This window comes from Oreochromis niloticus, linkage group LG4, assembly GCF_001858045.2.
Source record: "Oreochromis niloticus isolate F11D_XX linkage group LG4, O_niloticus_UMD_NMBU, whole genome shotgun sequence".
Lineage (NCBI taxonomy): Eukaryota > Metazoa > Chordata > Actinopteri > Cichliformes > Cichlidae > Oreochromis > Oreochromis niloticus.
Window position 1 is genome coordinate 6,369,373 of NC_031969.2, and position 27,732 is coordinate 6,397,104.

Consider the following 27,732-nt stretch of genomic DNA (forward strand, 5'->3'; position numbering starts at 1 on the left):
AAGGAAAAAAGAAAAAGAGAGCGAGAGAGAGTGAAAGAGCAAGTTTACTCTGCTGGACTCCGGGAGGCTGAAGCTCATCCTCGCCGCTCTCTCTACAGCGGAGGAACAAACCCGCAGCACCACATTAAACTGTGTTCAGAGTTGAAACTTTTCCAGCTTCAGAAGAAACGTCAGTGCTGAAGTTGGAGGTAACAAGGTGAGACTCAAACACAAGCAGCACAGTGCTGCTCTGTGAGCGTCGCGCGGCTAATTTTTGCAGCTAGCTAATAGTTTTCGCCCCAAGGAAGCTGTCAACTCTTAGTTCACACCTGCTCGATAAATACTGTGGTTTCTGTAAATGAGCTCAGCGGACGAAATGTGTGTTTTTGACTTAAGCTCTTTTACATTTGTAAGTTACTGGAGGCGCCAAAGTTCACTGATTTCCACAGTCTTTGCTTTCCATCAAGGATTGTGTTTTCCTGGCGCGAGCTGGCGTTCATTTCCTTTGGGGGGTTGGGGCTCAAAAGCATGCAAGGGGATACCAGTCTGAGCTAATTCTCTCTCTGTGTGTGTGTGTGTGTGTGTGTGTGTGTGTGTGTCTATGAAAGTCAGAGGCTTTCATTCAGAGACTTGAAAAGGCTTTTTCTCAACCCCCCCCCATTCAGAGCTAATGAAGTCCTGGAAGACGAGCATCTGTGGGCGCTTAAGAGCCGCATGATATTGCCAGTATCTATCAGCAGCTCATTATTGGACAAGTGCATGTTTGTTTTTCTCCGTATGTGTGTGGGTGTGAGTGCATTAGCCACAGAGGACAGCAAAGGTGGAGGATGATCCTGTGTTTTTGAGCCCTGATTCCTGCCTGTTGTTGGTTGAAGCAAGAAAAAGATCATTAGATGTGTTGAGTTTTATTGTTTGGTTGTGTGTGGGGGGTGGGTGGGGGAGGAATAATCCTCGATTTCTAAGGAAAGGTATTGACTGGCTATCATCACAGTTTCACTGAGGATGTGGTTGTCAGTTAAAGGCTGAGGTCCCTCCAGAGCTGCACACAAATTAGAGTGGGTTGCAGGTCTAGGGTTTTATCCAGCACCTGCATGCCTGTGTGTATTTTTAAACTGTATAAGACGCCTCAAACTTCCCCCAACGTGAAAAAAAATTCAAAGGTAGCACTTTGATATTTAAATTTCTGATGTATTTTGATCTGTGCCAGTCTACTTTATTGTTAAGTGCTTTATTGTGGTTTTTCTGTTTTATTGAACAACTTCTCAAATGTCATGGTGTTACTATAGATGGCCGCTGAAGTGGAGTTAGAAATTCGCAGTAAACATTTAAAGAAGGATATTGTAAACACTGCATTCGATGTCAGCTTGACTGACGTGATGATTTAGCACACTGTGTCAAAATATGAACGCCATCCTCGACCAGTAAAGCTGCACAGCAGAATGCAGTGAACCCAGAAGACACCCCCGTGCTGTTGGGGCTGTTTGTGATCTTATGTTGAGCTCTAACAATTCTGGATTTACTCATTTTTATTGAGTTCTTATTTATTGAATTTTCAGCCATGTCTTTCATAAGCTAGAGGGCAACTTGCTGTGAAGAAACTACCCCAATAAATTTTGGAGCTGTATAATCAGCTGCTTCTCAGACTTGAACTCTTTGATTGCAGCTGGAGACGGGTGTGGTATTTGAACCAGTTCTCCACCTGCTGTAGGTTCTGGTCAGAGCCTCCACCGTGTTTTACACATGGCGGTAGATACTCACTCATTTGAATGTCGGCAATACAAGCTGTAGACGCTACCCTCATAAACGATAACGGTGCCATCAGGCCACTTTAATTCTCACCAGTGGGTTTCTTTGTTTGTTTTTTATGGCTGTTCCTTTTACAGCTGTGAAGCCAGGAGAAGGAGCTTGTTTTGAATGTTGTTGTGCAATATGATCGGGTGTAATAATCTCCCGTGAGACATGGCTGTAGGCAGTAAATCACAGACAATGAGAGAGAGGTGTAAGAGTGTGAGGAGGGACAAAAGCAGATGGCAATCCAAATATTCCAGTATGACTTTATTCTACATCTCATTCCAAGTCGTAATTTTTATCTGTAGGTGTTTTAAACTTTTTCTTTAGATTTTTGACTCTGTTCTGCCTCAGCCCCCTTCAGGATGATGTTTGGTGGTAAAGCCTGGCTCACAGTCGCCAACCCAGCAAATTCCAAAATCGCTCGTCAGGTTCTTGATGGAGCAGTTATGTTGTTCCATGCTGTTCTAAATACAGCCAGCAACACAGGCAAAGAAAAATTAGTGTCTTAAATATAATTGTTGAATTGGGCAGTAAGATCTTTGTAATACACCAAAAGTATATGTAGGGCTGTTCGATATAACGATATATATCGGATGACGATATAAAAACGTCTATCGTTTCATTTTACGCTATCGTTTGTTTCGTGGTGTCGCAAAATAAACTGTTTACGGCAATATTTTTTCATTATTTTGATGGTCACTGTAGTGGCTATATTAATTTCCTAAAGTTCTCTCTTTCTCTTATATTTAATATAACCACACTACAGACGGACAAGCGCTTGTTTTTATGCGTTGTCGTTAGCAACAAAGACGGTAAAACCACCTCGTGTCCGCTTGTTTATTTTCCACATAAACCTTTCACAATAAAGCTCAAGATCCTGTTGAGACTTTTCAAAATAAACTGAATCACGTGAAAGATGCAGAGTATTTACGGATGAGAAGCAAAAAAGAGCCGTCAGGTGCTAAAAAATAAACCTTAGACTCAAATGTTAGAACAGGCTTTTCCCCGCAGCACGCTGTGTAATAAATACTCACAAAGAAAACGGTGGCTGTTACAACCTATGTCTAAAAATGTATCGTTTCATGCATCAGTTAAAACACTCGACTCCAGGTACGCGACGCCCAGCTGGAAACACTTCACGCAAGTCGAGTTGCCCGACATTCACAGAATTTACAGAAAATGTTACATTTTTGTGATTTATATCGTTATCGGACGATAGATGTCTTAATATCGGGATATGAGATTTTGGTCATATCGCACAGCCCTAAGTATATGGACACAGTTTTGGAATTTCTCACCTTCTTGACAAAGCCAGTTATTTTTACTGGCCCCCAATTTTTATGCTACGCTAAGGTAACTGGCTTTTAAGGCACATTTCCAACATGTTAAAGTAAACATACACAAAACCGTAATTAAAATAGTTACCAATTACTTTCCTGTTGGTTTAGTAAATGCTCATTGCACTGATTATTTCATGTGTAAATGCAACTGTCCGAGTGTAATGCTTGTTTCTGTAGCAAAGTGCACTTAACATGATGATGCGTAACTGGAGGTGGAGAGAGAAGCCAGTGAGATACAACTGGAAGATAAAATGGGATAAAAGAGAGCGACTGATGTTTTGTGGCCTCGCTTTGTTAGTTCTTCCCTGTAAAGGTGTGTGAGTGCGTGCGTGCGTGCGTGCATTTTGTGCTGTTATGTTTCCTGTTGTTTACCTTGGGGACAAATTCCACGCAGCGTAGGGAATTATGACTGGAATGGCTCTTGCAATCTATGCCTAGCACATCGCCGCTCACACTTTGGAAAGTAGGAAGCACTTAGTTAAACCGGTAACTTAAGATTTGCATGCAAATGTATCATGGCTGGAACTGTTTGCATTCGGGGGACACAGCGATACCGCTGGCTTCCTTTTCCGTGACTCTTTCTGGGTTAGCACAAGCCATCTTAGCAGCCATGGCTGAATATCCGTTATGTTTGCATGCACGTTAGAGTCAAGGCTACAAGGAGAATGTAAAGTTGGTCATCAATCAGATTTTGTTTTTCCAAACTTTTCAGCCAGACACATTGTCAGTGATATTTAGTTTGGACTAATGCTGCACCCTGAGAAGGTGTTTCCTGTCTTTGTCCCAGCATTTGGGCTGGTTATGCAGTGAGAGAACAGTCTCTGTGGCAGAGGTCACACAGACTTTGAATGACCTTTAATGACCTTTCCTTTGCACCTGTGCTCTACCTGGATACGCGTGATTTTTCATAGTCAGTAGCTGCTTCTCATCTGTATTATTTTTGTAAGAAATTAGCTGCTAACTACATTGAGTGTCACAGTAGTGTAAAAGCTGTGTATGAACGATGTACAAAAAGCAAACAGAAGCTTTTGTCTTTTACTGTCAACATGTTTAAAAAAAAAAAAAAAAAAAACCCACAAAATGTGATCCAGGTTTAGCAGAGTTAAGCTGTTGTGATAGGTTAGCTGTGGTATTTCCCCTCTACAGTAAGACTGTTTCACACATTCAGTTTATTTAAATATATGCAAAGTATCGGAAAATCTCACGCCTGTGTGTGCTAATATTACTGAATCATTTACCTGATAAGGATGCACAGCTGATAGCATGTATCAATAACCATCATTAGAACTGTTTAACTGACCGACCTGTAATCATGTCAGCGTGCTGGATACATTTTCACACTTCAACTTTTCTTATTTGGAGCTGACACATAAATCATACTTTCGCATACTCACATGTACAAATAAGTGCTGCCAGCTTGCCATCACCTGTCATACGATGCCTGTCAAATCCTGCCGCTAGCACCGATTGGAAGATTTGCAGACTGTGTGTCACCTGGAGCCAGCTCAGGGTTGTTAGATCAGTGGTAGTCAAAGTGATGGCAGTAGCTAGCCATTCAGTGCCATTTTTACCTCATTTCCCCAATAATGTCTTAAAATAATGTCATCATTATTGAGATGACATTTTTTCTGCCTCATTCTATTTTCATATAGACACCTGCAGCAAAGATGCGTCTGATTGCATGCACATAAATTCATGCGTGGACTGGTTTGTGTGTCTGCGTGTGTTTGGAGTGGGAATACTGATCTGTCATCACATGACAGAAAGCAAGAGGATATTTTCGACTTCTAACTGCTGGTTTGATTTACAAATTAGAGTGTAATGTGACTGCATTTGCAGAGATGCTTGTCTGCCTTTATGTATTTATTGTGGCACATTTCTCTCACCTATATGCTACTGTGGTTTTAATGTTTTGGTCCCACACTGGGTTTAATGTAGGGTGGAGAGCAGTACTCTGATGGGTCCTCCTCCTCGTCTGGCCTGACGAGGTAGATTTGATCTGCAGTGAGTGACTCAACCACCCTGAAATGCACCTTTTCAAAACAAACAGACGACTGATGACAACGGATAACAACACAGACAAGAACGGCGTCAGTCATAAGCAATCCCACAGAGCGACGATAGGACTACTGAGGGGTATTACCAACAAAGTTCAACACAGCAAAGCTTACTTTGTATTTGCTGGCTCAACAAATTCTAAAAACCCAGCTAGGTAACAAGTATCATGATGCTGGCTATCAACTTTCCCTGTTAAGCTGGCCTTTCTGCTTCAGGTTGCGAGCTTGCTCTCATAAAAATTAGCATTTTGCAAACGTTAAAACGTTTTGGGACAACCCCCCCCAAAATGTCATTCTTCTTAAACCCGAAATGATCCCTGTAAGTGCCGCCTACTCTAGTCAGACATTATCAGATGATGACGTTCAGTGTTGCTGTTTATTCCTAAGATTGCTGCACATTAGAGCTCTGAAACTTTAAACTGGATTCATTTAGACATTACATGTTAATGTCCCAGAGCCGAATAAAGGAGGCATGGAAATCACTTTAGTTTGTTGCACATCAAATTGTAATATTGATTGAGCAGGTATTCATGGTGTGTCCTCTGTTGTAGTAGCTGCAGTTCCAGCAGTGTGAAAGAGACTTGGCAACAGACTCGAATCAAGTACAACATGTATACATTAATGTGACAATGCAATGCTTCATCCAGTGGTTTTAGTAAGATACAACTCAACAACTTAAATTATATTCCCCTGGAAGAGAATCTGTATCAAATTTAAAACATGCTGTAAAGACCAGAAGAGTTAAAAACAAACCAAATCTGTGAACAGATTTTATTATCAGTATAAGTTACCATGGTGATTTAGCCAGGTAAAAACCGAGCCTCTCTTGTGGCACAGAAAACTCTGACTTAAAGCTAGACCTGGTTTGCTAATCCAGTAATCTGGTTTCATAGTACACTCCTCTGGACTATGGTTCAGATCACCGCCAAAACCCACAGTGCACAGTTCTTTTATATGCAGTTGAACAAAATGCCGTGAGTGACTGGAACAAAGGGCAAGTATTACCTTATATGTGTGCAAGTTTTCATTTCTCTGCTAGGGAATCTTTGCTTTTACAGGCCATGTCTTTGTTATCATTCACCTCTGTAATGGTGAGTCTGTGCATTATGTATCCTGTAACTGACCTCAATAACTGCTCTCGTCTTTTTCATCATTCTAGTTGCTTTAAGGAGTGAGTCGACGGAGCTAGCTTTGTGTGGAAACACAGCTAGCCTGTTTATTCAGCTGATTGTTTGTTGTTTTTTTAAATGAAGATGTAGGGCTGTGCTCAGCCATTGTAGCAAGAGATACTTTACCTTACAGGACAACAAACATGAACAATAGATTATGATGCTGTAAATAAACAGAATATGAAGTATTTCTCAAACATATGCAGCAGTAATATTAATCCATCATCTCTGCTTACCTTTGTGTAAAAGTCATCTGACGCCACTGATGGAAACATACAAAGCCAACAAACAATTTAAATGATAATGGACTCTTTATGCAGGTGAACTCCTCTCTCGTAGCGCTTACGTTTGTTATTCTTTGTTTAGACATGCCATGTTGGTTGGAAGGGACTTTCCTGGCTGACAAGGAGCCATTTGGGTGTGACTACATTAGTAAATACCATTTGCAGTAATTACAAGCAATCTGTGATTCAATATTTGATAGAGATCTGTGCATTTTCCTTTGATTTCTGTGTTTGAGTAAATGTAGCCACCACAGCTTTAGAACTGCTGGTGAGTTAACTTTGGCTTTGGTTAAAACGCTTTGGGACCCCCAAACCCCCCCAAATTTCCTCTGTCAAGGAAGATGCATTTTGTGGGAAGCTGTAAAAGTATACATGTGAGCTGAGTGATGGTACCACAGGATCAGGTTGCACTGTTTGACTTGGATGTGTGTATTTTGTTTGTCTGCAGCAGGTGAAGTTTTGAATGTGCAGCAGGGTCTAAAGTGAGATTCTCTAGCCCTCCAAACATAAAACACACCTTACTTAATATACAAACACATTTTATCCCCATGATCTTACAAGCTTTAAAGTTTCATATTTGATTTGCAAGTATGGCTAATAATTACTGCTAGGACATCATTAATCACACCAGGTGATAAATCAAAATGTGGCTCTTATCCAAACTGTCAACAGCAATAAATTTGTGCTCCATTCAGAGAAAGCTGCATTGCTCAGTGACCCCACAAACTCCCCTCACTCTTTTGTTTTCTTAGCCTTTCTCACACAGCTACAGTTTCTCTTCCTCACCCAGGTTTTTTTTCCCCTCTCCATGTCTGCCACCCAGCTTTGCTGTCCAAAGTGTTTTTAATCAGCCTTTTTGCCAACAACCCCCAACTTCCCCGCATGCTAACTTCTAAGGCAGCTTTTTTATTTTCTTGATTTTTTTCCAACTTGCTCGGGCGAGAGGGGGTACGTCCAGTTTAATGGTCCGTGACGCCAGGTCTGTTATGCAAATACAGGCATAACCCCGATTCGCCCAAAGGCATGTACACGGACGAGTAACGCCTCTACTAAACGCTGACATCTCACAGATTCCAAAACTGCAAATTTCGTCACGCTCCGAACAAAATTCACTGAACCAACCATAAACGAAGACCAAAGTTACGCGTCACATTTGGAAAAACAGTAGCACAAACTTTGTCTTACTTGTGCTGTCTTGCATCCAAAACAAATGTTCACCGCTTCGCAGTAACGTTACCGTGATTCTATTGGCTCAAATGATTAGAAGGCGGGCTCAGTCGTGTAAACCGGGCAATAGAAGCCGAATTTACTGCTCCGCAGAATTTAAAATCGGACTGACTGATTTCACTGTGCAAAAACAAGGCACGTCATGTTTTATGAAAATGTGTCGACATCTAAACATCGATGTTGTAACAAATTATAGTTTTATCTGTCCAAAGGATCAACGGGAATAATTTCCGTATCCAACATCGACCATTTAGGTGTCCGATTTCTTGCTGGATGCTCTGAATGATGTAAAAGTAAATGATTACGGGGGAAATGGATTCACTGCAAACTTCATTTCAACATTGTTATTAACAGACGTGTAATTTAACGATTAATGAGAGAGCTTTGTGAGCAGGCCAGCAGATGTAATTTTCAGTTTCTGTGCCCTTATTGTAGACATAATTATTTTAATTGCTCATTGTTTGTTTCATGTGTTGTGTCCAGAGCGCTCTAATGGTTTCTGTATCCAGCAGCTGATGATCGCTACCACTGAGAAGCACAGACTGCCTATTTTCAGTGGATTTATCAAAATGAGAAGATGAATCCACGTTTGCACTTTGTTCAAATATTGTCTCAACTTCAAACATTTCATCTTTTTGGATGGAAAAAAATAGATAATGAACATGGACAAAAATGTACTCCACTATCTAAAATCAGACCTGGTGCTCATGACTCAAACCACCTTAGTTTTAGTGCAGAGCCGTCTTATCGAAACGCTTAAACATTTACGGCCTGCTGTTGTCTTTGCCACTGAAGTGAGAGACTTAATCGCTCCAAAATCTAAAGAGCTCTCCAAGGTCAAAAACGTTTGAGGATGCCCTTCAGTGCGGCGAAGGATATTCATTCATTCGTTCAGCAGAGTGATACTTACACTCCGCCTAAACCTGTTTTCTCAAACCTTCTGTTCTTGAGCAGTGGGTCCTAAACACTAAAGCAATGTTGTTGCTGCTTCTAGCTGGTTTGAAGTGGACAGGACTCTGTTAGAAAAATAAAACGAGTATCTGAAAAATAATCAGTCTGCGAGGACAATTTAATGCCAAATGCATAAAACCTGTTGTTGGTTGTTTACTTGGATATACTGTCATGTTATAGAGAAGTACCCATGATTCAGTTAGACAGTTATCAGTTTGCTAATCCAGTATTGATCCAGCAGTATATTGATCTTTTGCTGTCCCACATCAATAACCATTAAATCTGCTGGTCATTTATTTCAAACCATATGTTTGAATCCTCATAATTGCAACCTTCGCACTTTAGATATATACATACACATTAACATATATATTTTAAAAAAATACTTTAATATGAGTTAAGTGATATGAGTGGTTATTTCTCCTTTGACCCGACCTTGATATGATCTTGCTTACCCGCTGCTTTAAGTTCTCTTCAAGCGATGTAACTAAATTACCCAAATCACTGTTTTCAGGAGCTTGTGGTTACTGCAGTGTGGAAATTGCACAACCAAAATTGCAGTAGAGCAGAAGTGGCACCAAACATATGATTGTGTCAGTTTTTTTTATTGGCTGTTGTAGCTGTGATTCTGGGCAATCTGAAAGCCAAGCATAAGAATCCCAGTACACCAGTAAGAGGCAACATTACAGTATGTTGCAGTGAGCCTGCGCTGCTGTTTAACTGGATTCCAGTGTAATATGTTTGATCAGCGATGCTGTGGTGCATACCAGATAACTGGTTTGATATTTATAATTTCAGTGTTCATATAACATTAGGTGGATTGTTACATGTTACAGTGAAGAACCTTTAAAGAAGACAGTGTTTAAATTCACTTAGTTTACCCCGGTCAGTATGACCCTCTGGGGGGGATGTCACCCTCTTTCTTTAAAGATCCATCAGCTTATGGGAAACTCGGCATCCCTTTCCGTTTCTCCAGCAGTCTGTGCATCATAATGTCAATATTTTCCAGAAGGTTTATGCTTGTAAGATACACATGGGGAATGACGGGAAGTTATGACCCTAAGGAGGAAGAAAAATACTTACACATGGTGTTCAAAGGTTTCAGGTTTCTTACTTTCTATACATCTTTCTATAAAGTTATCTTTTATTTTTTTTCTTGTTGTTTTGGGCAAAAAATATATCATCATAAAAGATGCTATAAAAGGAGAATGTTGGCTGCCCATATGAGCTTGAAGAGATTCAAAATGCAAATCACATATGGTGGTAAAAGCATTTCTCCTGTCCAGTGACTGAACAGGTCGCTTCCTTTTTCCTACTTTATCCAGGAAGTGCTAATCACCAGCTGTGGTTATGACACCCACAGGAGAGGGCAGAACTGTGAGGATGTTAGCCTAAAGAAAAGGAAGAATCCTTCAGCTCCCCTGTGGAGTTTTCATGTAAACAAACAGAAGTATAATCTGAGTCTGCAGCATGTGTACAATATAAACACAGTGAAGACCTGCTTGTAAAAAGATGGTTACAAAGCCTGTTTGTTCATGGGATATAATACAGTATTGCATTAGGATGCAAAAAAGTAATAATTTGGGTATTATATTTTGCTTTATTTAAAATTAAGGAGATAGTTTATGAGCTTAAAGATTAACAAAAAGATTTTTATTTAAAAGCAACAAAAATAACAATTAAATCAAAAGCGATGTCGTGACTCCTCACCTGCTCTCGACCACAAAAACCCACAAGAATAAATCACTGCTTCAAATGAGCCACTTTTGATTTCTGTGTAATGATCCTCATCAATATACAAGAGACACGGGTGCCTAAAGCCCATGAAAACATTGTTTTTATGCTTTTTATTTTTTAAGCAATGTTAAAACAGTATGCTAACGTACCAAAAAAATCTTTTTTTTTTTCTTTTTTTTTTTTAAGTGGTATAATTCTGACACTTTGTGCACCAAGGACAGTATAATGCTGTTTGAGTCCAGCTCTTTTAAATCAAGAAAAATGTAAAACTCTCTCATGTTAAAATGAAAGCTGCAGTAATTTAAGTGAAAAAGTGAGTTGAGTATAGTAACTTATAATAGCTGCTAACTGCGCCTGCTTGTTTTGGTGCCAAACTAGTCCCTAGAAAGAAATAGTTGCATATGAGTGTATCTGAAGGTGCAATTTTTGATACTGGAGGCGTTTTGGTTTTCTATTGTAGTCTCAGTTCTGCATTAGCTGATCACTTTTAAAAGAACTTAGGCTTCTAGGGTTTAAGTTCAAGCTAACTGACCCATTTTAAAATGTATGTATTGTTTCAGGTCTGTGTCTGGGTGACTATGGGCTCTAAGAGGTGGGGGAAACAGGGGTGACATGCACCTGGAAGATATACGGTTCCTCGGTGGGTGGGGGGGCTCAGGTCTGTAGATGCATTCATACGGCTCCTCGTGTAAACAGGTGTGAAGCAGGAGTTTGCTGACGGTCACGGTCACAGTCTGCGTAATGTTTAAAACACCAAATCCAGTGACGCACATCGGGGGAGTGAGTCACCAAATTGAGGGCTCGGGACCATCTTTTGCCGTCACACACATGCAAGTGACTTTCAGCCACGCACGCATCCACAGTACCACAAACACACCCACCCACTGTGCCTTCCAAAGAGAGCTTCATGTGCTACGCTTAAGGTTGCTTTCTGCATTCAACACAGGCTCATAGTGTTTGTAAAGCAGATTACGTTATTCTTTGTGTGCGCGCATTGAGGTCTTCAATAAGGGGCCTGGAGCCATTTGCATCCCCCGTCCACTTCATTCATCTCGACCGCTTAAGAGTGGAGATGCAACAATGACTCTGCCTCCATCAGCTGCAACGGCTCAAGGTCCTCTCAGAATGTCGCAGTGCAGATGCAAACATGTGACCGTGGTTTATATCAGCTAGGAATCTTTAACTCAGTGAGACCAGTGCCAGGCTACAGGAGATTGAAATCAAACTCCTTGGCCTTTTGCCACTGTTTGCAGAGATTATACTTCAAACACTAATTCAGTATTGGTGAGTTAAGTTTTGACGTAAACAAAAAAAACAAAACAAAAAAAAGCGGTACATTTAAGGGGCTGTTTTGTTCATACCTTTTATACCTTCCTGGCGCCTCACAGGGGTGAATGATAACTGAGTGTTTTGTTTAGGGGGGAGCTGAGCTGTTGACGGTAGAAGTTATTGTAGCTAGGGATGTGATGGTTATTAGCTGACTGAAGGATTCAATATTACAACCCCTTGTTGGGGGTTTTTTGTTTAAATGAATTAGTAATGTTATCACTATATTACAGCGGTTGTGTAACACAGCAGACACACTCCTGCATTACAGATCTCATCTGCTAATACACAGATTGGATGTTGTCAATGAGAAAGATGAAGAAGTATTTTGATCTATTAAGTATTTGGATGCATTTTGTCAAAATAAGCAGACATATGGGTTAGGGGTGGATAACATAGCCTCAAAATAATATCACAATATTTCAAGAAAATATTTCTATTCATACAGGAAAAAGCGGGATTTATAACGACGTAACCTTGTAAGGCTTGACTTGTCCCATTATTGTGCACACTAGGACATGTAAATGCGTTGTATTGTTTAAGCAATAATATTGTCATAGGGCATTTTTATATCATGGAAAAATTTATACTGCCTGAATTATAATCTGTCACAACCCTTATAGAAGCATTCATTTGGAGCAGTACATAACCACATTGCCTAATTAACATATGGATATTGACCTATGAGTAAAGAAGGCTGCTAATGCTCTCACTACTAATGCTATCCACGCTCTGAGTAATAAAACTAGTTCTTTTAATTTCCATGTAATAAATCTAAAAACAGTGCTGCATTCCTGTACAGAGTCTCGATGGAGGACTCGTTGGAACAGAAATGAAGTCGCGGTGGTGACGGCACACTGGCAGTTTTGAAATGTTAACTATTAAGCTACAATTTTAGTCACAAAGACAAAAAAATTATCCAAAAAGCTTTTCCTGTTTTTGCTGTCTCACCTTTAACAAGATGACTAAACCGGAAATGCTCCCAAATAGTTGACAAGCCACACTTTACTGGACGCTGGATAGTCACCATGTTTAACAGCTCACCACGAGTGCTCTTTGGTGACATTTTTGTTTATCGATATAATAGTAAGACCAGCTTTCTTTTTGTTTTCCTCAGGATTCTTGGATTTATAGTTACTGTTTTTAATCTTAAGGGTAACTTTAGTTTAGTAACAGTGAATATTGGTCAAGCTGCATTCCTATTCTCTTGTTCCTGATAGATACTCACAGTATGACACCAGTCTTGCAACATTACAGTTAGCAAGAAAGCTAAATGGCTCCTTTAAACAGCTGCTTTTTATTGCTAAGTGCAGCTTTTGGGCAAAGCTAAAGGTAAAATGTTTCAATCTGGAGCTCAGAAACAAAGAGGAGACTGTTCTGTGTTCAGTTACCTGGACATAGTTGTGTCACCCACAGTAACAGTTTTCCAGCCTTGGAGTCTCCAAGTTTCTGCAAAGTTCCTGTTAATTTCATGTCGGCTCAGTTTCCTTACTTTGCCTTCGTGTCATCTTGTCCTCGGTGACATTTCATCTTCCTCTGCCCCCCAGTGTGAACGAGGAACTGAGTGTACCTCTGAGAGAGCAGCAGAGACACAAACTAGAAGGGAAGCAGGGGGGTAAAGAAAAAGATGAAGCAAGGGAGGGATGGAAAAGCAAAATTAAAATGTTTACTTTCCCACATGGTAATCCTATTATATCAACTCTCCTTTTCCTTCTCTCTAACACATTTCCATCTGTCATCTCTATTTTTTTCTTTTTCTTTTAAATGCACACTGTACTGGTTTGACCTCATGTTTGGTATGATTTCATTTTCTCCCCTTCCATTTCCTGCTCTCGTATCTCGATTGGATAAAAGGCTGATTGATTATATTCGATGTTCTTATGGGTGCCGGATATTCCTATAAAAGCTTTCAAAGCAGAATTTCTCGTCCGTCAGTCTCTGCACTGTATTTGATGCTCTTGTGTCTTTGTTGGTCCCTGTTTCACTGGTTCTTCACACATTTATTTTTAAAACAAACCGTGTACCACAGTACAGGCAAGCCACACGTCACGTGTTAGCTAAAGACGGCAAAAGCACGAGCCAGCAGTGCTGTTACAAGGCAACATGCGGTGTAGTGAGGTTGCCGCTACGGCCCAACAATCAGTCTGCAGTAAAACTGGTGTTTGTTTTTACAGTTTGGATTTGTACACATTAACAACAACATGTCCACTAAAGCAGTTTGGGATATGTCACTTCATAGTCAGGAATCTCCTCTGACATAACTAAGAAATCCGACGATCCCAAAATCCTGACAACTTTGTGGAGTAGCTCCAGTCAGTCACCTGCTGCTGTGTTTGTCTGCACCACCTCATGAAGTCAGTCAGAGTCTAGACCGGCAACCTGCATCAACACTTCCACGCTTAAATGCCAGCCCACCTCCGAGAGGGTCACATGATGTGGGATGACTTGCAAAGATAAATGTGCCACCGTTGGTCTGAATGACCACGGTCAGTGAGCTTTAACATTGCTTAACATCGTCACAGTTGGCCAATCATTACTCGTGTAACCCGGAGCTAAATTGCAAATGAGTTTATTGCCAAAATCTCAATTCAGTTTAGGTCTGATGATTCCAGGACTTTGGTAGAATAAGATTAGAGATTTCTTTCTCCCTGTTCACCCAACAAGTTCCTCCACGTACTTCAAACCTAATTAAAATGTACTGGCACTAATACTAGGAGGGGTGCAGGAGAAAATCTCTGAAGGCTCTTGGGCGGCTAGTACAGAAAATCAGCACGTAGCACTTTTGCTCTTATATAAATGTCAAGGACCGACACTGTAACACTGAGATTTCTGTGGGTGCAGCTGAAGATGAACAGACGTCACCTTGAGGAGGCTGTACCTCTGAAACTAAACCGTGACAGAACCTGTATGCATTTGTTTCTGACTTGTATAGTACAACAACCTCATCACATGGACACTGTTTATCACACCAAAGCTGGCTGTGTGTGGGATTCAGCCTGACAGACAATGTCTGCGTGGACTGTGTGTGGTGCTGGTATTTGCTGTGTCAGCAGGGTCTCTGGGTGGCGTGTTGTCCAGAGAACTATCATGGAAAATTCCACTGGACATAGGTTTTATCTAGTGTGTGTGTGTGTGTGTGTGTGTGTGTGTGTGTGTGTGGGAGAGATGATATAGAGTGGCTATTGTTTGAGTTTGTAAGAGAGACAGAGAAGTGGTCCCACTGCACGAGTGAAATCCATGCGAACATTTTGTGTGTTGAAAATATTGTTTCAAACTCATCTATTTGTAATGCAGCCGTTCATACCAACCGCGTAATGTGGCTGGACGAATTTGGGACATTTAGTTTTCCCAACCAAGCTTCATTGATTTATGGTTTGTTTGTTTTGGTTTTTTTAATACAAATAAACTGATCTGACCAATCAGACCACTGCATTTGGCAACAAATGCACTTGTAGATGAAAACGTGCTTCAGTACTGAATATACAATGATATATAAATGGTAAAATAATACTGTTTTACCTCAGACACACAGCTAGAAGCTGCTTTGGGTAAGTCAGCTCTCTATGATTTCTCTGCCTCCTTAGATACGATGTCAACTCTGCCAACAAGAGCTCAAACTGCCTCACTGACATCCTGAAATATGTATGAAGTCTGTGGTTATACAGCTTCAGTCCTGGATGAAACCGTGCTGCCTTTCATGAGAATGGGATGAACCCAGAATCTCAGTTTCTTCTGTTTTTTTCCAGGCAAAAAAGCAGAAAAGTTAGTAATTGGTTTTTGGGGGGGTTTTGTGAGAACCTCAAACATGGTTAACGATAATTTTTATAACTTGAAATGAAAATATAACCTGTAGATTTCAAAACTTAAGCCCAAATTTTGCAAACAACAAAGTTGTATACAACTATCGATATTAAAATGCAGCCAATGCCTCAGACGTTTTTTGTACAGAAGTGCCTTTGGTGGCAAATTTTTGACACACAACTACACTAAACACTAACTACACTACAATATACACTAGCTATACACTCCAGACATGCTAAATGTCACAAATCTGTCCCCTCAAAAGTCACTGTCACTATCGCCCTCCCTTCAAAATGCACAACTGCAGCTTAGGACACAGCGGACAAGAAGTCATTCCTGTTGTCCTGCATGTCTGTAGTTTGAATTGAAGCAGAATCACATGCTCATATACTTGAGGATGCATGGACTACAACACACACTAGGATGCTTATGTGTCCATATATGTGCAGCATGGAAGTGCTGAACTTCCTTTGAAATTCTAAAGTGTTGAATAACTGAGATATTATTACTAAATTTATATCAAACTTAATCTGCGTCATTACACTTTCATGTTCATCAGCATCGCAGCAGGTTACCAATGCTTTGCGACACAGACTCGCATGGCAGCTTTTCAAATTGATAAAATTAGAGTCCAGCTTCTTCGTAGATTGGCTGCCAATAAATAGAGCCTTCTTAGTGAGTGACAGCTGGATGCTGTCTTATTTAAATCTCTGACGTCTAGAGTGTGGCGTTCCCCTGAGAGATGGACGTAGCCAGCTTTGTTTGTTTGGTTTTTTTTTTCCCCAGACCCGAAGGATCGAGTGTAAGTGATCTGCTAAGGCTTTCAAGTGACGCACAATCACAGATGAAGATTTTCCAATCATTGCTAAGTAATACATTTATGCCACCAAAATCAGAGCTACTGTGGGATCATTTAAGAACAATAAAATCAGTGGATTCCTTTGAGTCTGGGGGGATAAAAACATCAATATGAAGCATTTTGGATGCAAGAGTGTTCAGATTTCAGTAGATGTTGACGAGGGCTGTTGGACTGATCTGGCAACTCTGAGAAGTTATTCATGCTAAAGGAAGCAGTAATTTCTAAGGTCAAGGGTGCATACGCTTTCCACTAAAGAATATTGCAGCTTTAACTTTCAAACATTAATAAAAGAAATGATAATGTTTCTGTGTAGTTTCACCAAGTATGACAAGTTTTCAAGGAGGATAAAGTGTTTTCTTATTCAAATAAATATTAATCTTAACAAAGCAACACATCCCGTGGACTACACTTTGACCTTAACTGTATGCACATACACACTTTGTTTAGTGGCATCATAAATTGCCCTGTTCGTCTTCGTGAGCAGATGATTCATATGTCGGTCAAACTGACAGTAAGCATAAAAGATTTGAATCTTAGCTAGCAGCCTGGTAGGAGCCAACTGTAACGTTCGTTCCTGTGTTGCAGAGAGTTCGATGGCAGCAGAACAGCTGTGGTTTCTGTCACTTTCCTATAAAGATTGGTGCATGCATGTCTGGGGTCTGTTATCATGTGTGACCTCCTTACTGTCCCCTGCTCTTATCTTGGTCTCCTCACATTTGTTCACACCTCTAATGACTCAGCATTTTTATTTTAGCATGGAAAGCGTGAATATTTTCTAACACATTTTATTGCAAACTGTCCCCTCTGTACCTTATGTTATACCAGATATTTTGAATCTACCTGGGGTATTTCTTTTTGTTAATCTTGATTAGTGTTGCATATATAACCTGCAGTTTACTGTGAGAAAAAAGGGCCAGTTTTTACAATAACATTATTACAGTAATGGTTTTTGCTCCCTTTGGATAAATGGCAAGCTTCCACTGCTGTTACTTGAATGTGCCTGTTCAGCTTTACTTTTTTACAGCAGCATGCCAAAACACAAACACCATCACACACTTTCTGATGCTAATCTCCAGTTCCACCACATCCCAGAGGTGCTCCACCTTTGAGATTGAGATCTGGTGACTGTGGAAGCCACTTGAGTTCGGTGAACTGATTGTTATGTTCCAGAACCTGTTTGGCATGATTTAAACTTTGTGTTTGTGTTTAGCTTCTGAGATCAGACAAGAGCAGGCATGCTCAGGGTGGCCAAAGCAAGGCTAAAATGAAAGGGGGCAAATATAAGTTCACAACTGAAACAGTCACTGGAATTCTTCCAGGAACCTGAACTTGGTGAAGCGCAACCAAGAAATGGTTCAATTCAGTTTTACTTATGTATTGCCAAACAACAGTCGCCTCAAGTTGCTTTATATTGTAAGGTAATGACCCTTAAACAATGGAGAGAAAACCCCAAGAATCACAAAAACCCCCTATGAGCAAGCACTTTGGCAACAGCAGGAAGGAAAAACTCCCTTTAAACAGGAAGAAACCTCCGTCAGAACCAGGCTCAGGGAGGGGCGGGGAAACATAGCACCTTCTTCCTGTAGTTACTTTTGTTGCTCCTGCCCCAGAAACATCCAGCTAGTAATAATAAGGGACTGAACATTATTTCTACTGACGCATTTTGCTTTGCGTCACTTGGATTTTGCTCTCTGTAATCACAAACCACAGGAAGTGGTTTACAAACTCGTGATTCAGACCAGAGTAAAAGAACTATATGTTTGAAAATGCCTGGTTAGCCTCCTCAAACCTGGAAAATTATGGCAAATTTAAAAATATTTCATTTTAAAAATTCAGTTGCCGCATTGTTTTAAAGAAGACCCCAGAGCAGAATTTTTAGTGTGTTATGCAGGAATGTGATCGTGGCCCTTTTAACAGCTGCATTTAGTAAGTAGTAACACTAAGTGAGCTAAATCCGTACTCACCTTATCTTGTTTTCCAACCTTCCCCTGAGTGCTATGTCTTATCTGCCACTTTTTCCCTGTTCCACCTCCTCTCCTTGGAAAGACCCTCTCGTTTGTTTATGTCTGTTCTCTCCATCATCCTGTAAAAGCTTTTCCCTTTTTCCCCGTCTTTTTTTTTTTTTACTTTAGCGACTTGCTATTACTTTGTGGGGGAGGTTGCTTTGGTCACAGTGTAAACAGAGGACTGACAGAGGTGTGTACGTGTGTGTGTTGATGGTCATAAAGGAAGCACGCTGTCCTGAGGGGCTGTGATTACATTAACCTCGTGTCTATTGAGTTAAGGTGGATCAGACACCATGCTAACTCGGAGCTGTGCTTCAAAACCGTAAAGTATATATAACTGCTGCCAGAGCGTGTAGCTGTAAGACTCTTAAAACAACTTGCTGTGTGCTGAGCGAACTTTGCCGGATAAATATATGACCAGATTTTGGGAGGGGAAAAAATGCTCCTGTCAAATTATCAAAGATAAGAGTGCTAATCATGTTCAGATATTTAGAGCGTGGTGCTGTAGTTTTTGTGTTCATTAGCAGTAGTCTGTCCTGTTTTGGTGTTTTTGTTTATCTCCACACAGCTGTTCCAGAGAGATCCGCAGTTGTTTTCCAACCTTTCAATAGCTATTATTCATCCTCTGTTACAGAAACCAGGTTCCACAGAGCTCAGTAATCCATCTGAACAAGCATCCAGCTTTGATGTGGCTTTGTACTATGTTATCATTGTGCCAGACTCTTCTCTTAGGAAGATGCTTAACTTCCATATTGTTATAATGCAAACTGTATTGTCGTTTGAATGTTTTTTGGGGCGGGCTTAGTGAGCAGGTCTGATTGTGAAACCACATGCTTATTGGTGAATGACATGTTTGACAAGTCATTAGTAAATAAGCATGTTTCATAACATGGATTCTTCTTTTTGGCCCAAACCAAGACTTTTCAAAATGACATTTTATTCAGTATGACCCAAAGTTGTTTTCCCATTGGCTTCTATAAGCAGAAGCCAACTGCAACTTCTTATCTGGTGCGCGTCTTTTATTTTGACAGCGACTGCGCACCTGCAGGCCACTTATGTGCACCCCTGGCTATAGGACTGCAGGTCTTTTGGCAACCAAAGATATCCGACGGACAGAATGCAGGTTATTTTGTTTTTCCCCTCGCTGGACCACCACTCCAATAGATCAGACTGTCTTCTAGCCACCTGTGTATTTGTGCTGGCCCATTTATTTATTTTTAAAAAGCCAGTTTAATTACTTTATACGCTGCTAGCTTAAGCTATACCAATATACCATAAATTATGAGTAGATTAATATTCTATAAGAGCGAGCTGAGCGTAAAAGCGAAGCCCTCAATTTACCGGTCGATCTACGTCCCTACCCTCAGCTACAGTCACGAGCTGTGGGTAGTGACCGAAAGAATGAGATCGTGGATACAAGTGGCGGAAATGAGCTTCCTTCGAAGGGTGGCTGGCCTCTCCCTTAGAGATGGGGTGAGAAGTTCGGCCATCCGGGAGGGGCTCAGAGTAGCTGCTGCTCCTCCACATTAAGAGAGACAGTTGAGGTGGTTCGAGCATCTGACAAGGATGCCTCCTAGGTGAGGTGTTCCAGGCCTGTCCCACCAGGAGGAGGCCCCGGGGCAGACCCAGGACACGCTGGAGAGATTATATCTTTTGGCTGGCCTGGGAACGCCTTGGTGTTCCCCTGGACAAGCTGGAGGAGGTGGCCGGGGAGAGGGAGGTCTGGCTTCTCTGCTTAGGCTGCTGCTCCCACGACCCGGGTAAGCAGAAGAAGATGGATGGATGGATAATATTCTATATTCTGAAGTCTGTATCACAAAAAATAGTTCCTAAACTTTGGCCAATCACAGACCTGATTCTCCCCACGCTGTCCAGAACTGCTGTGTGGAAACACCTTTGCACCGTGGGAAATCTGCTCCACTTTGTTCCGCAGAATTACTCAGAAATACTGACGTTCACAACCTCGCTGAAGTTCTCCTGGTTGTATTTGTTTAACATTCTTGTGTCTTTCTCTTTTCTTCTTCATCTTTCTTCTCTTTCAACAATACAGCTGTAATGGAAAGGAGAAGCCGGTGCACGTTTTCTTTTCCACCTTCCCCTAATTGCTTGACGTAGAGTAGAGGGTGAGGTAATGGCTGAGGTGAATAAGGGCACAGTTGTCCTTCACTGTCTCTCTCAGGTCGCATCGGCGTGTACTCAAACTATTGTTGCCACGGCAACGAGATCCGTGAGCACAGATTGTTTTTTACTTTTTGGGAATGGGGGCTGGAATTGGGATTCGCGGTTTGAACTGCTATTGAAGTAAAAGAGTGCATGTAACACCTGGGTGAGACTGACACACTATCGTGTGTGTGTGTGTGTGTGTGTGTGTGTGTGTGTGTGTGAGAGAAATGGAGAGAGTTGGGTAACCCTGTTCTTTGTAAGCATGCTGTGTGACATGCTCTAAATCTCGTCTGTCATCCTCATGTTCTTTCCCAGGTGGTTAACACGCTCTGCTGTGCTCCCTTTTGAGCCACCCCCATCCTCCCTCCCCATCCTTTGACTCTGCCTCTTCCAACATGTCCTCTCAAGACACTGCCATCAAGGGGTCTCGACCTGTGACCCCTCCACTGCCTTCTCCGAGATCCCCACGGTCCCCAGGTATATACATAAATACATACACACAACACCCTCTTATGTGTCACCTGACATTTAAGTACTCTTGCTCATTTTCAGAGCAAAATCCATCGACATCCTACAATGTGAATGTCAAATCAGCACTTTACTTTAATGAGATTAGTCTTGTCCATTTTGCTGAAATTTGATCGCAGAAACTCGAAATGGAACTCGGTAGTTTGTATGGCCCCCACGTACTTGTTAGCATGCCTGACAACATGGGGGCATGCTCCTAATGAGATGACAGATGATGTCATGGGGTGATTGTCTCCCGGATCTGGACAAGGGCATCACTGAGCTCCTGGACAGTCTGAGGTTCGACCTGTTGGTGTCAGATGAACCCAAGCATGATGTCCCAGAGGTGTTCTGTTAGATTTAGGTCAGGTGAGCATGGGGGTCGGTCAGAAAGATGAGCAGGGGAAAATGTCATTGGGCTCCACCTGTTAAACCATTGTCCCAGAAGTGTATATTAGAGGGGTGATTGGTACAGAGTCCAAAATTCAAAGTCTCCAGAGAAAACAAAGACACTGATGGATTGTCTTATACACCATTTCCATATGCATGTGCCAAGTAAGTGCACTATCAGAGTAACCTGTCCCAGCGTCATGGCCACATGTGTTAATAGGTGTCTGCTCTCCAACTGATCTGGGATCTATAATCATTTCTTCTCTATTAATGTGCAAGTGATGCTCATCATACCAGTTCATGAGCCTATGCAGTCCTGCTTTATGGCTGGAAATATCAGAGTTGGCTCGGCTGTGAGCAAATTAAGAATAAGTTTCATAAGAAAAATCATATTAGTTGGGCTGCAAGCTAGCACAGTCATTTGCATACAGAATAAAGAAGCAAGGTGAGCTAACTTTAGGAACAGTGCACTGTTAGAGCACTCACTATAAACAGATCAACGTACAAACAGTATGTGTTGCATTGATGTGGACCTACTGTGCACGTTAACCCAGTTCTTGTTATTATTATAGTGGTGGTGGGATGGTTCACTTATAATTAACCGTCCCTGATGCTGTGAGATGTTTAATGTGACTGACTTCATCATGTGAGCGCGTCGAGCTCACACTGAGGTGGTTTACAGCTATGATGTGGCACGGACGAGTATTAGCATCTCTGGCTCCGAGGCCACGGTTCATTTATTTGCACGATGTATTACAGGCACAGAACGTTTCCCTGCTCTAACCCCTCGCCATACTGTAGCGTGAAATTTGTTGAAATGTAACACACTGAGGGTTTTGGTTTTTTTTCCCCTACTTCAGAATCTCTGCACCTCCCGGCCTGCAGACACAGAGATCGCTCGCCTTCCCCTATGAGAGGCTACCTCATCCCCAGCCCTCTTCCCACACGCAGAAACAGGACCTGCTCAGCGTGAGGACACACACACACACACACACACACACACACACACACACACACACACTCTCTATAGATATTAACGAGAGGAAACAAATTCACAAGTCAATGAAGCGAGTGTAATATTCGCTGCTATGTCTCCACTATTGTGAGGCTTGTTGTCGTTGCTGGTAAATAATCTCGTGCTGGACGCTGCATGGTGATCAGTTTGTTAATCAGACTGTCAGATTAGCATGTTCAGTGAGACCTTCTGTGTCTAACCACTGACAATGAAACCCCCACCAGCACCACCACCATCGCATGTGTGGGAACTTCTAATCAGCTCGGAAAACTTTATGGGAAGCGTCCACGGCAGCAGCACTGCTGTTTCCAAGCACGAAGCGCGTCATGGCTTTCATCGTTTGTGTCCTGGAATTTCCTCTTCGCAAATTCATTCATTGTTACATTTCATGCAGCATTTGTGGGGTATTCGTAGGAAGGCATGTGTAAATGATTAATATGTGGCTGATGGAGACAAACAGCAGTGCATGCCAGCACTTTTCACAATCTGCTCAGTGTCACAGTCAGTTCTCTTAAACTGCTCTTCAGAAGACTCAATTTAAACATAAAGTTTTAAATAATGAGGTCAGCACATACATTACTCTGTATTTTGCATATTAGCATATGTATTTTTTTCACTCTTGGCTCTGTATGATGTAAACGAGTTTATATTCTGTGAATCGCGCAAAGCTACTCTGGTTGTTGAAGAGCATAATAAGATCTGCTTTAAAGTAAATATTATGTTTTTAAACGCTCATTCAGGGCCAGCCTGGCGCTGTCTGCAGGTTGCCCTGCAGCAGTCCTGTTTGTCACTCGGCTGACTCGCAGGATTGGATCTCCTGGAGAGCAAACAGGACAGAGCCAGCTGGTTAGCAGCCAATGACCTTTCAAAATAAAATGCTTATTTCATGTATGGCGGGTCTTCGCGAGTGTTTTTAAAAATCTTACGAGGGATCTGCTTCTGCTGGTTCATCAGTCTGCTCTGTGCTCACTTCTCCCATCCCTCTCTCTGTAATGTGCTTCCTGTGTAGGACGGCTCGTGCATCGGAGGGACCCGTGTTTACTGGCGTGTGTAAATGTTTCTCGCGCTCCAAAGGCCATGGATTTATCACGCCATCGGACGGGGGCGCTGACATCTTTGTCCATATCTCAGAGTAAGTGTGTGTGTGCTCTGCAGATTAATGTGTTCGTGGTCATGTCAGCATGGGGAAGCACCTGTGGTGTGGAGAGTGGTGAGTGCACACACCTCATCGTTCTGTGGGTGAAAGGTCAGGATGTGTTTATTGCTCTGTCACTGATGAGGTGTGTGCAGCTTTGGTTTGAATCACTGATGTTAAAGTTTGTCAGCTCTCTGTGTAGGAGTAAAAGGAAACGTGTATACACACACACACACACACACACACACACACACACACACACACACACACACACAGCAGGGCGACGACAAGTGTAGGAGGACCGCAGAATATCTGATGACCTTCACTGCGGTACCTTTGTTATCACCCACAGGCCTAAAACACACAGACGTTAGCAGCACGCACATGAACACTTAAACACCTACGTACACGTAGAAACAGCTCATTGGATACTTTTTAAGCACAAAACAATGAAATAGTTCACAAAGCCTTTGAGTGACTTTCCCACTGTTTCTTTGAAGGACGTGTGTTTGTCGAACATAACAGGACCAGGCTTATCCTCAGCAACAAGGCTTAATGACACAATAACACAGCCTAGTGATGTTTATTGATAAAATTCTATTGATATATTGATATCAACCCTCATGTCCTGCTCTGGCATTTTTCTTTTTTTGATTCAGGGATCATTTTGACTGTGTTAAAGCTTTCCCCAGTGTCCTTTGCTCTGCCATCTACACTCTATTAATGCGTTTTGCACCCTTTGACACAAATGCACAAAATCTGCCATAAACTCCTCATGCATCTTTTTTTTTTTTTCACTTAATCAACTTGAGCCCTTATCAGAATAATAATCGATCATTTTCTGGATTGAATGTGATTTTAAGTGCAGACTTGATTCATTAGCCTTCTCTGGTCCTTCAGGTCTGTTGGTGCTGTTGAGCTGGTTCATAAATTCATTTTTTTTTTTAAGAATGAACCAAATTGTTGATTCAGCCAGTCCTAAAGGCTTTGCTGTCCCACTCAAAGGTTTATTTTGGTTTGTCAGACTTCTGCAAACTCAAAGCACACGGTCTAAGGAACTTTCAGTGCAAACCTGTAAGTGAGTGAACTGGAGTTTTGGGAGTGGCCACATCAACAGTTTGGTAAGTTGTGAGGTAAAGAAAAGCTCCAGCACTTCCTGCCAAGCTGGTAAGTTTGGCCTTGACATCCATGAAAGTGCGGGATGATTGTGAAATCCTTTCCAAGGTAAAGAAAGCCATGTGAAGAAGACTGTTCAGGAAAAATCTACTATTCTTATTTACCAGTGACAAACCAGTACTCAGCATGAACAATGGCCTGCTTAGAATAGAAGAATAAAATAGAATAACTCTTTAGTGTCATTGTTCTTGTACAATGACATTATGAGTGCTCCACACCAACTGTGCAGGAATAAATAACAAACAGGAGAAATATATACAAACTAGAGGAATATATCCAGAACAAGGGAAAGCCACACATTGGACAACACAGTGCTTGGAGGTAGTGCAAAGAAAAGATTTGGTCTCAGGATGGAGTCCGTGTGTGAGTGGCCTGAGTGATAAGGGTTACTCAGAGTGAGGTGGATGGGCAGGGGGGTGGGGCAGAGCTTGTTGACAGTCCAAATGGCCCAAGTTGTTAGTGAAGCTGAGACGCCGACCAGAGGGCAGCAGGTCAAACAGGTGGTGAATGGCGTGCAAGAGGTCACCTGTGATGGCCCTGGTTTTCCTGCAAAAGGAGGATCTGGCGAAGGCCTCCAGGGGTGGCAGAGGGCAGGCAATGATTTTTTTTGGAGGTGGTGTTATTTACCCTCTGCACAGCATTCCTGTTCTCAGTAGTGGCCCCTGCATACCAAACACCCAGGCAGCAGGAGAGCACGCTCTCCACTGAGGAGCGGTAGAAGGCCAGCAGCAACTTTCAGTCCAAGTTATTCTCCCTCAGGACAGAAAGTGCAGCTGCTGCTGGGCCTCCTTTACCAGGGCGTTGGTATCGTGGGACCAGGTGGGGGGTGGGACTGATTGAGGCCGATTGGCGAGGAAACAGACTTGTTAAAGCAGCCAAACGTGTTTGTGAGCTGCAGTATTTGATCAAATAAAACTAAGATGGGCCTGTACCAATAGGACAGTAATCAAAAAACAAAAGATCACACAGTGGAGACAATGTAATGTATTGCATTCCTGCAAAATCTGAAAAATAAGCCTTTTATAGATCATGTTAGCGTGTCTTTGTGGTCTCTGTGTGTGCAGCATGTCTGCACTGTGAGCCCACACTCATCATGTCTAAACAGTGTTTGTCACAAAAGTATCCAGATTTGTGATGTTTGATGCTGCTGGGTTTGTTGAATAATTAGATGAGCGATGAGTCGTGCACATAGACGGATATGAAAACGAAACCACACGAGGAATCATCGCTGGTGATTTACCGACACTTCCTTGGAACTACTCAAGAATCTCATTCATTGACCTTACACTAATATCCAAAAGAAAGCCCGAGAGCTGTGTTATAATAATACTGTTTCTTATTATTGTTCATGTCCTCTTCAACAGGAAGTGTCTCATCTTCTGGTTTATCGTTTGTTTTTAAATAAGAGGGAGGTATGCCTTTTTGGGAAAATTTGACGTCTTTGTTCTGTGGCTAACTTGTTAAAGCAGAACATGAGAGGCACAAACTGGGTGAATGGAGTCAAATGGCCACTTGAGTGGCAGAGTGATCATTTGTCTCTACTTGAAAAATACTCTATTAGGTAAAAGTACTTCAGCAAACCTCTGCTGATGAGACTGAGCTGTGTCACTGGTTCATCTCCTTTAATTATATCCTTTCCTTCTGTTTCCCCCAAATCAACAGTGAGCAGAAAACTGTATTCGATTCTATCTACAGCTAATCCAACACCCAGGAGGCTAAAAGGAGACGCATGAGTTTAGCGTGTCTGTAAAATCCAGCTGGGTTTGAACCCCCCTCTCTCTCTGTCTCCTACAGCATCGAGGGCGAGTATGTGCCGGTGGAAGGCGATGAAGTGAGCTACAAGGTGTGCTCCATCCCTCCTAAACTCGAGAAGATCCAGGCCGTGGAGGTGACCATAACCCATCTCAAACCTGGGACCAAACATGAAACCTGGTCAGGGCACACCGTCAACAGCTGAACAGCTGAACCCCTGAACCGCGCTGGTGGGAGGGAAGAGGAGTGGGTGGAGTCAACATGATTGGGGGGGCGGGGTGGAAGAATGAAAAGGGGGGGGGCCTTGGGAGAGATGGAGGAGCCAGAGGTGGTGCATACAGTTGGTTTGAGTGGTATGTGAATAGATTTCTGGATAGAGTGGGAGATGTTTTTGCTAGGGAGACTTCACATTATGTTAGAGTTTTAGATCCCTGTTTAAAAAAATTTGATAGTGAGATGTTTGAAACAAGAGTTTCCATTTCCTGGAAGTTTTCACAGATTTTTGTTTGGAAGAGCTGAACTGGCCGTGGCTGCTGAATAACCCATGAACCCAGCGCCGTGGGGTTATTCTACAAACTACACTGTGAGGCGTACTCCTCTGTTTGTGCCTACTTCTATCTATAATCTGTGTTTGACATGTTTGGATGGCTCAACAAGTGAATTAAAGAACTTTCACCTGGTACGACTGAGTGTGTTGGTCATTTTGTTTTTATGTTTCAGCTGTGGGAAAGTGATGGGAAGGGTTTTTGTTTTGTTTTTAACCTTTTAAAAGGGTTTCAGCTCTGCGTGTGTTGAGTTGCATTAAGATCAGGACCATAGCAGGTCAGCCTGTTCTGTGTCTGACTGGTGAATTTTATGTGTTCTGCACAGATTCAATGCAATCTGTGCCACAGGCTCTGCAGCTTCTGGGATAGATGCTATATTACACAACCTCTCATAGGAGGAGGTGCTGGTCTTTTCTTTGATGGCTTCATTACTAATTGTTTTCTATTCTGTGAATAAACGCACGCTCTCTGACTCGTCAGCATGTTCTGTTCATCAGTGGGGCATCATTATCCATCTCCTTT

At 41.9% G+C, this 27,732-nt stretch overlaps 1 protein-coding gene across 1 annotated transcript; it reads left to right on the forward strand.

The window, feature by feature from the left end:
- carhsp1 (calcium regulated heat stable protein 1) lies at positions 1 to 27,347 on the forward strand. The gene is made up of 5 exons (XM_003446417.5): positions 1 to 196; positions 21,006 to 21,167; positions 22,448 to 22,556; positions 23,612 to 23,734; positions 26,708 to 27,347. Exons 2-5 carry the CDS (start codon positions 21,086 to 21,088, stop codon positions 26,868 to 26,870), a joined length of 477 nt encoding a protein of 158 aa, XP_003446465.1. The 5' UTR covers positions 1 to 196; positions 21,006 to 21,085; the 3' UTR covers positions 26,871 to 27,347.
- The last annotated feature ends 385 nt before the right edge of the window (positions 27,348 to 27,732 follow it).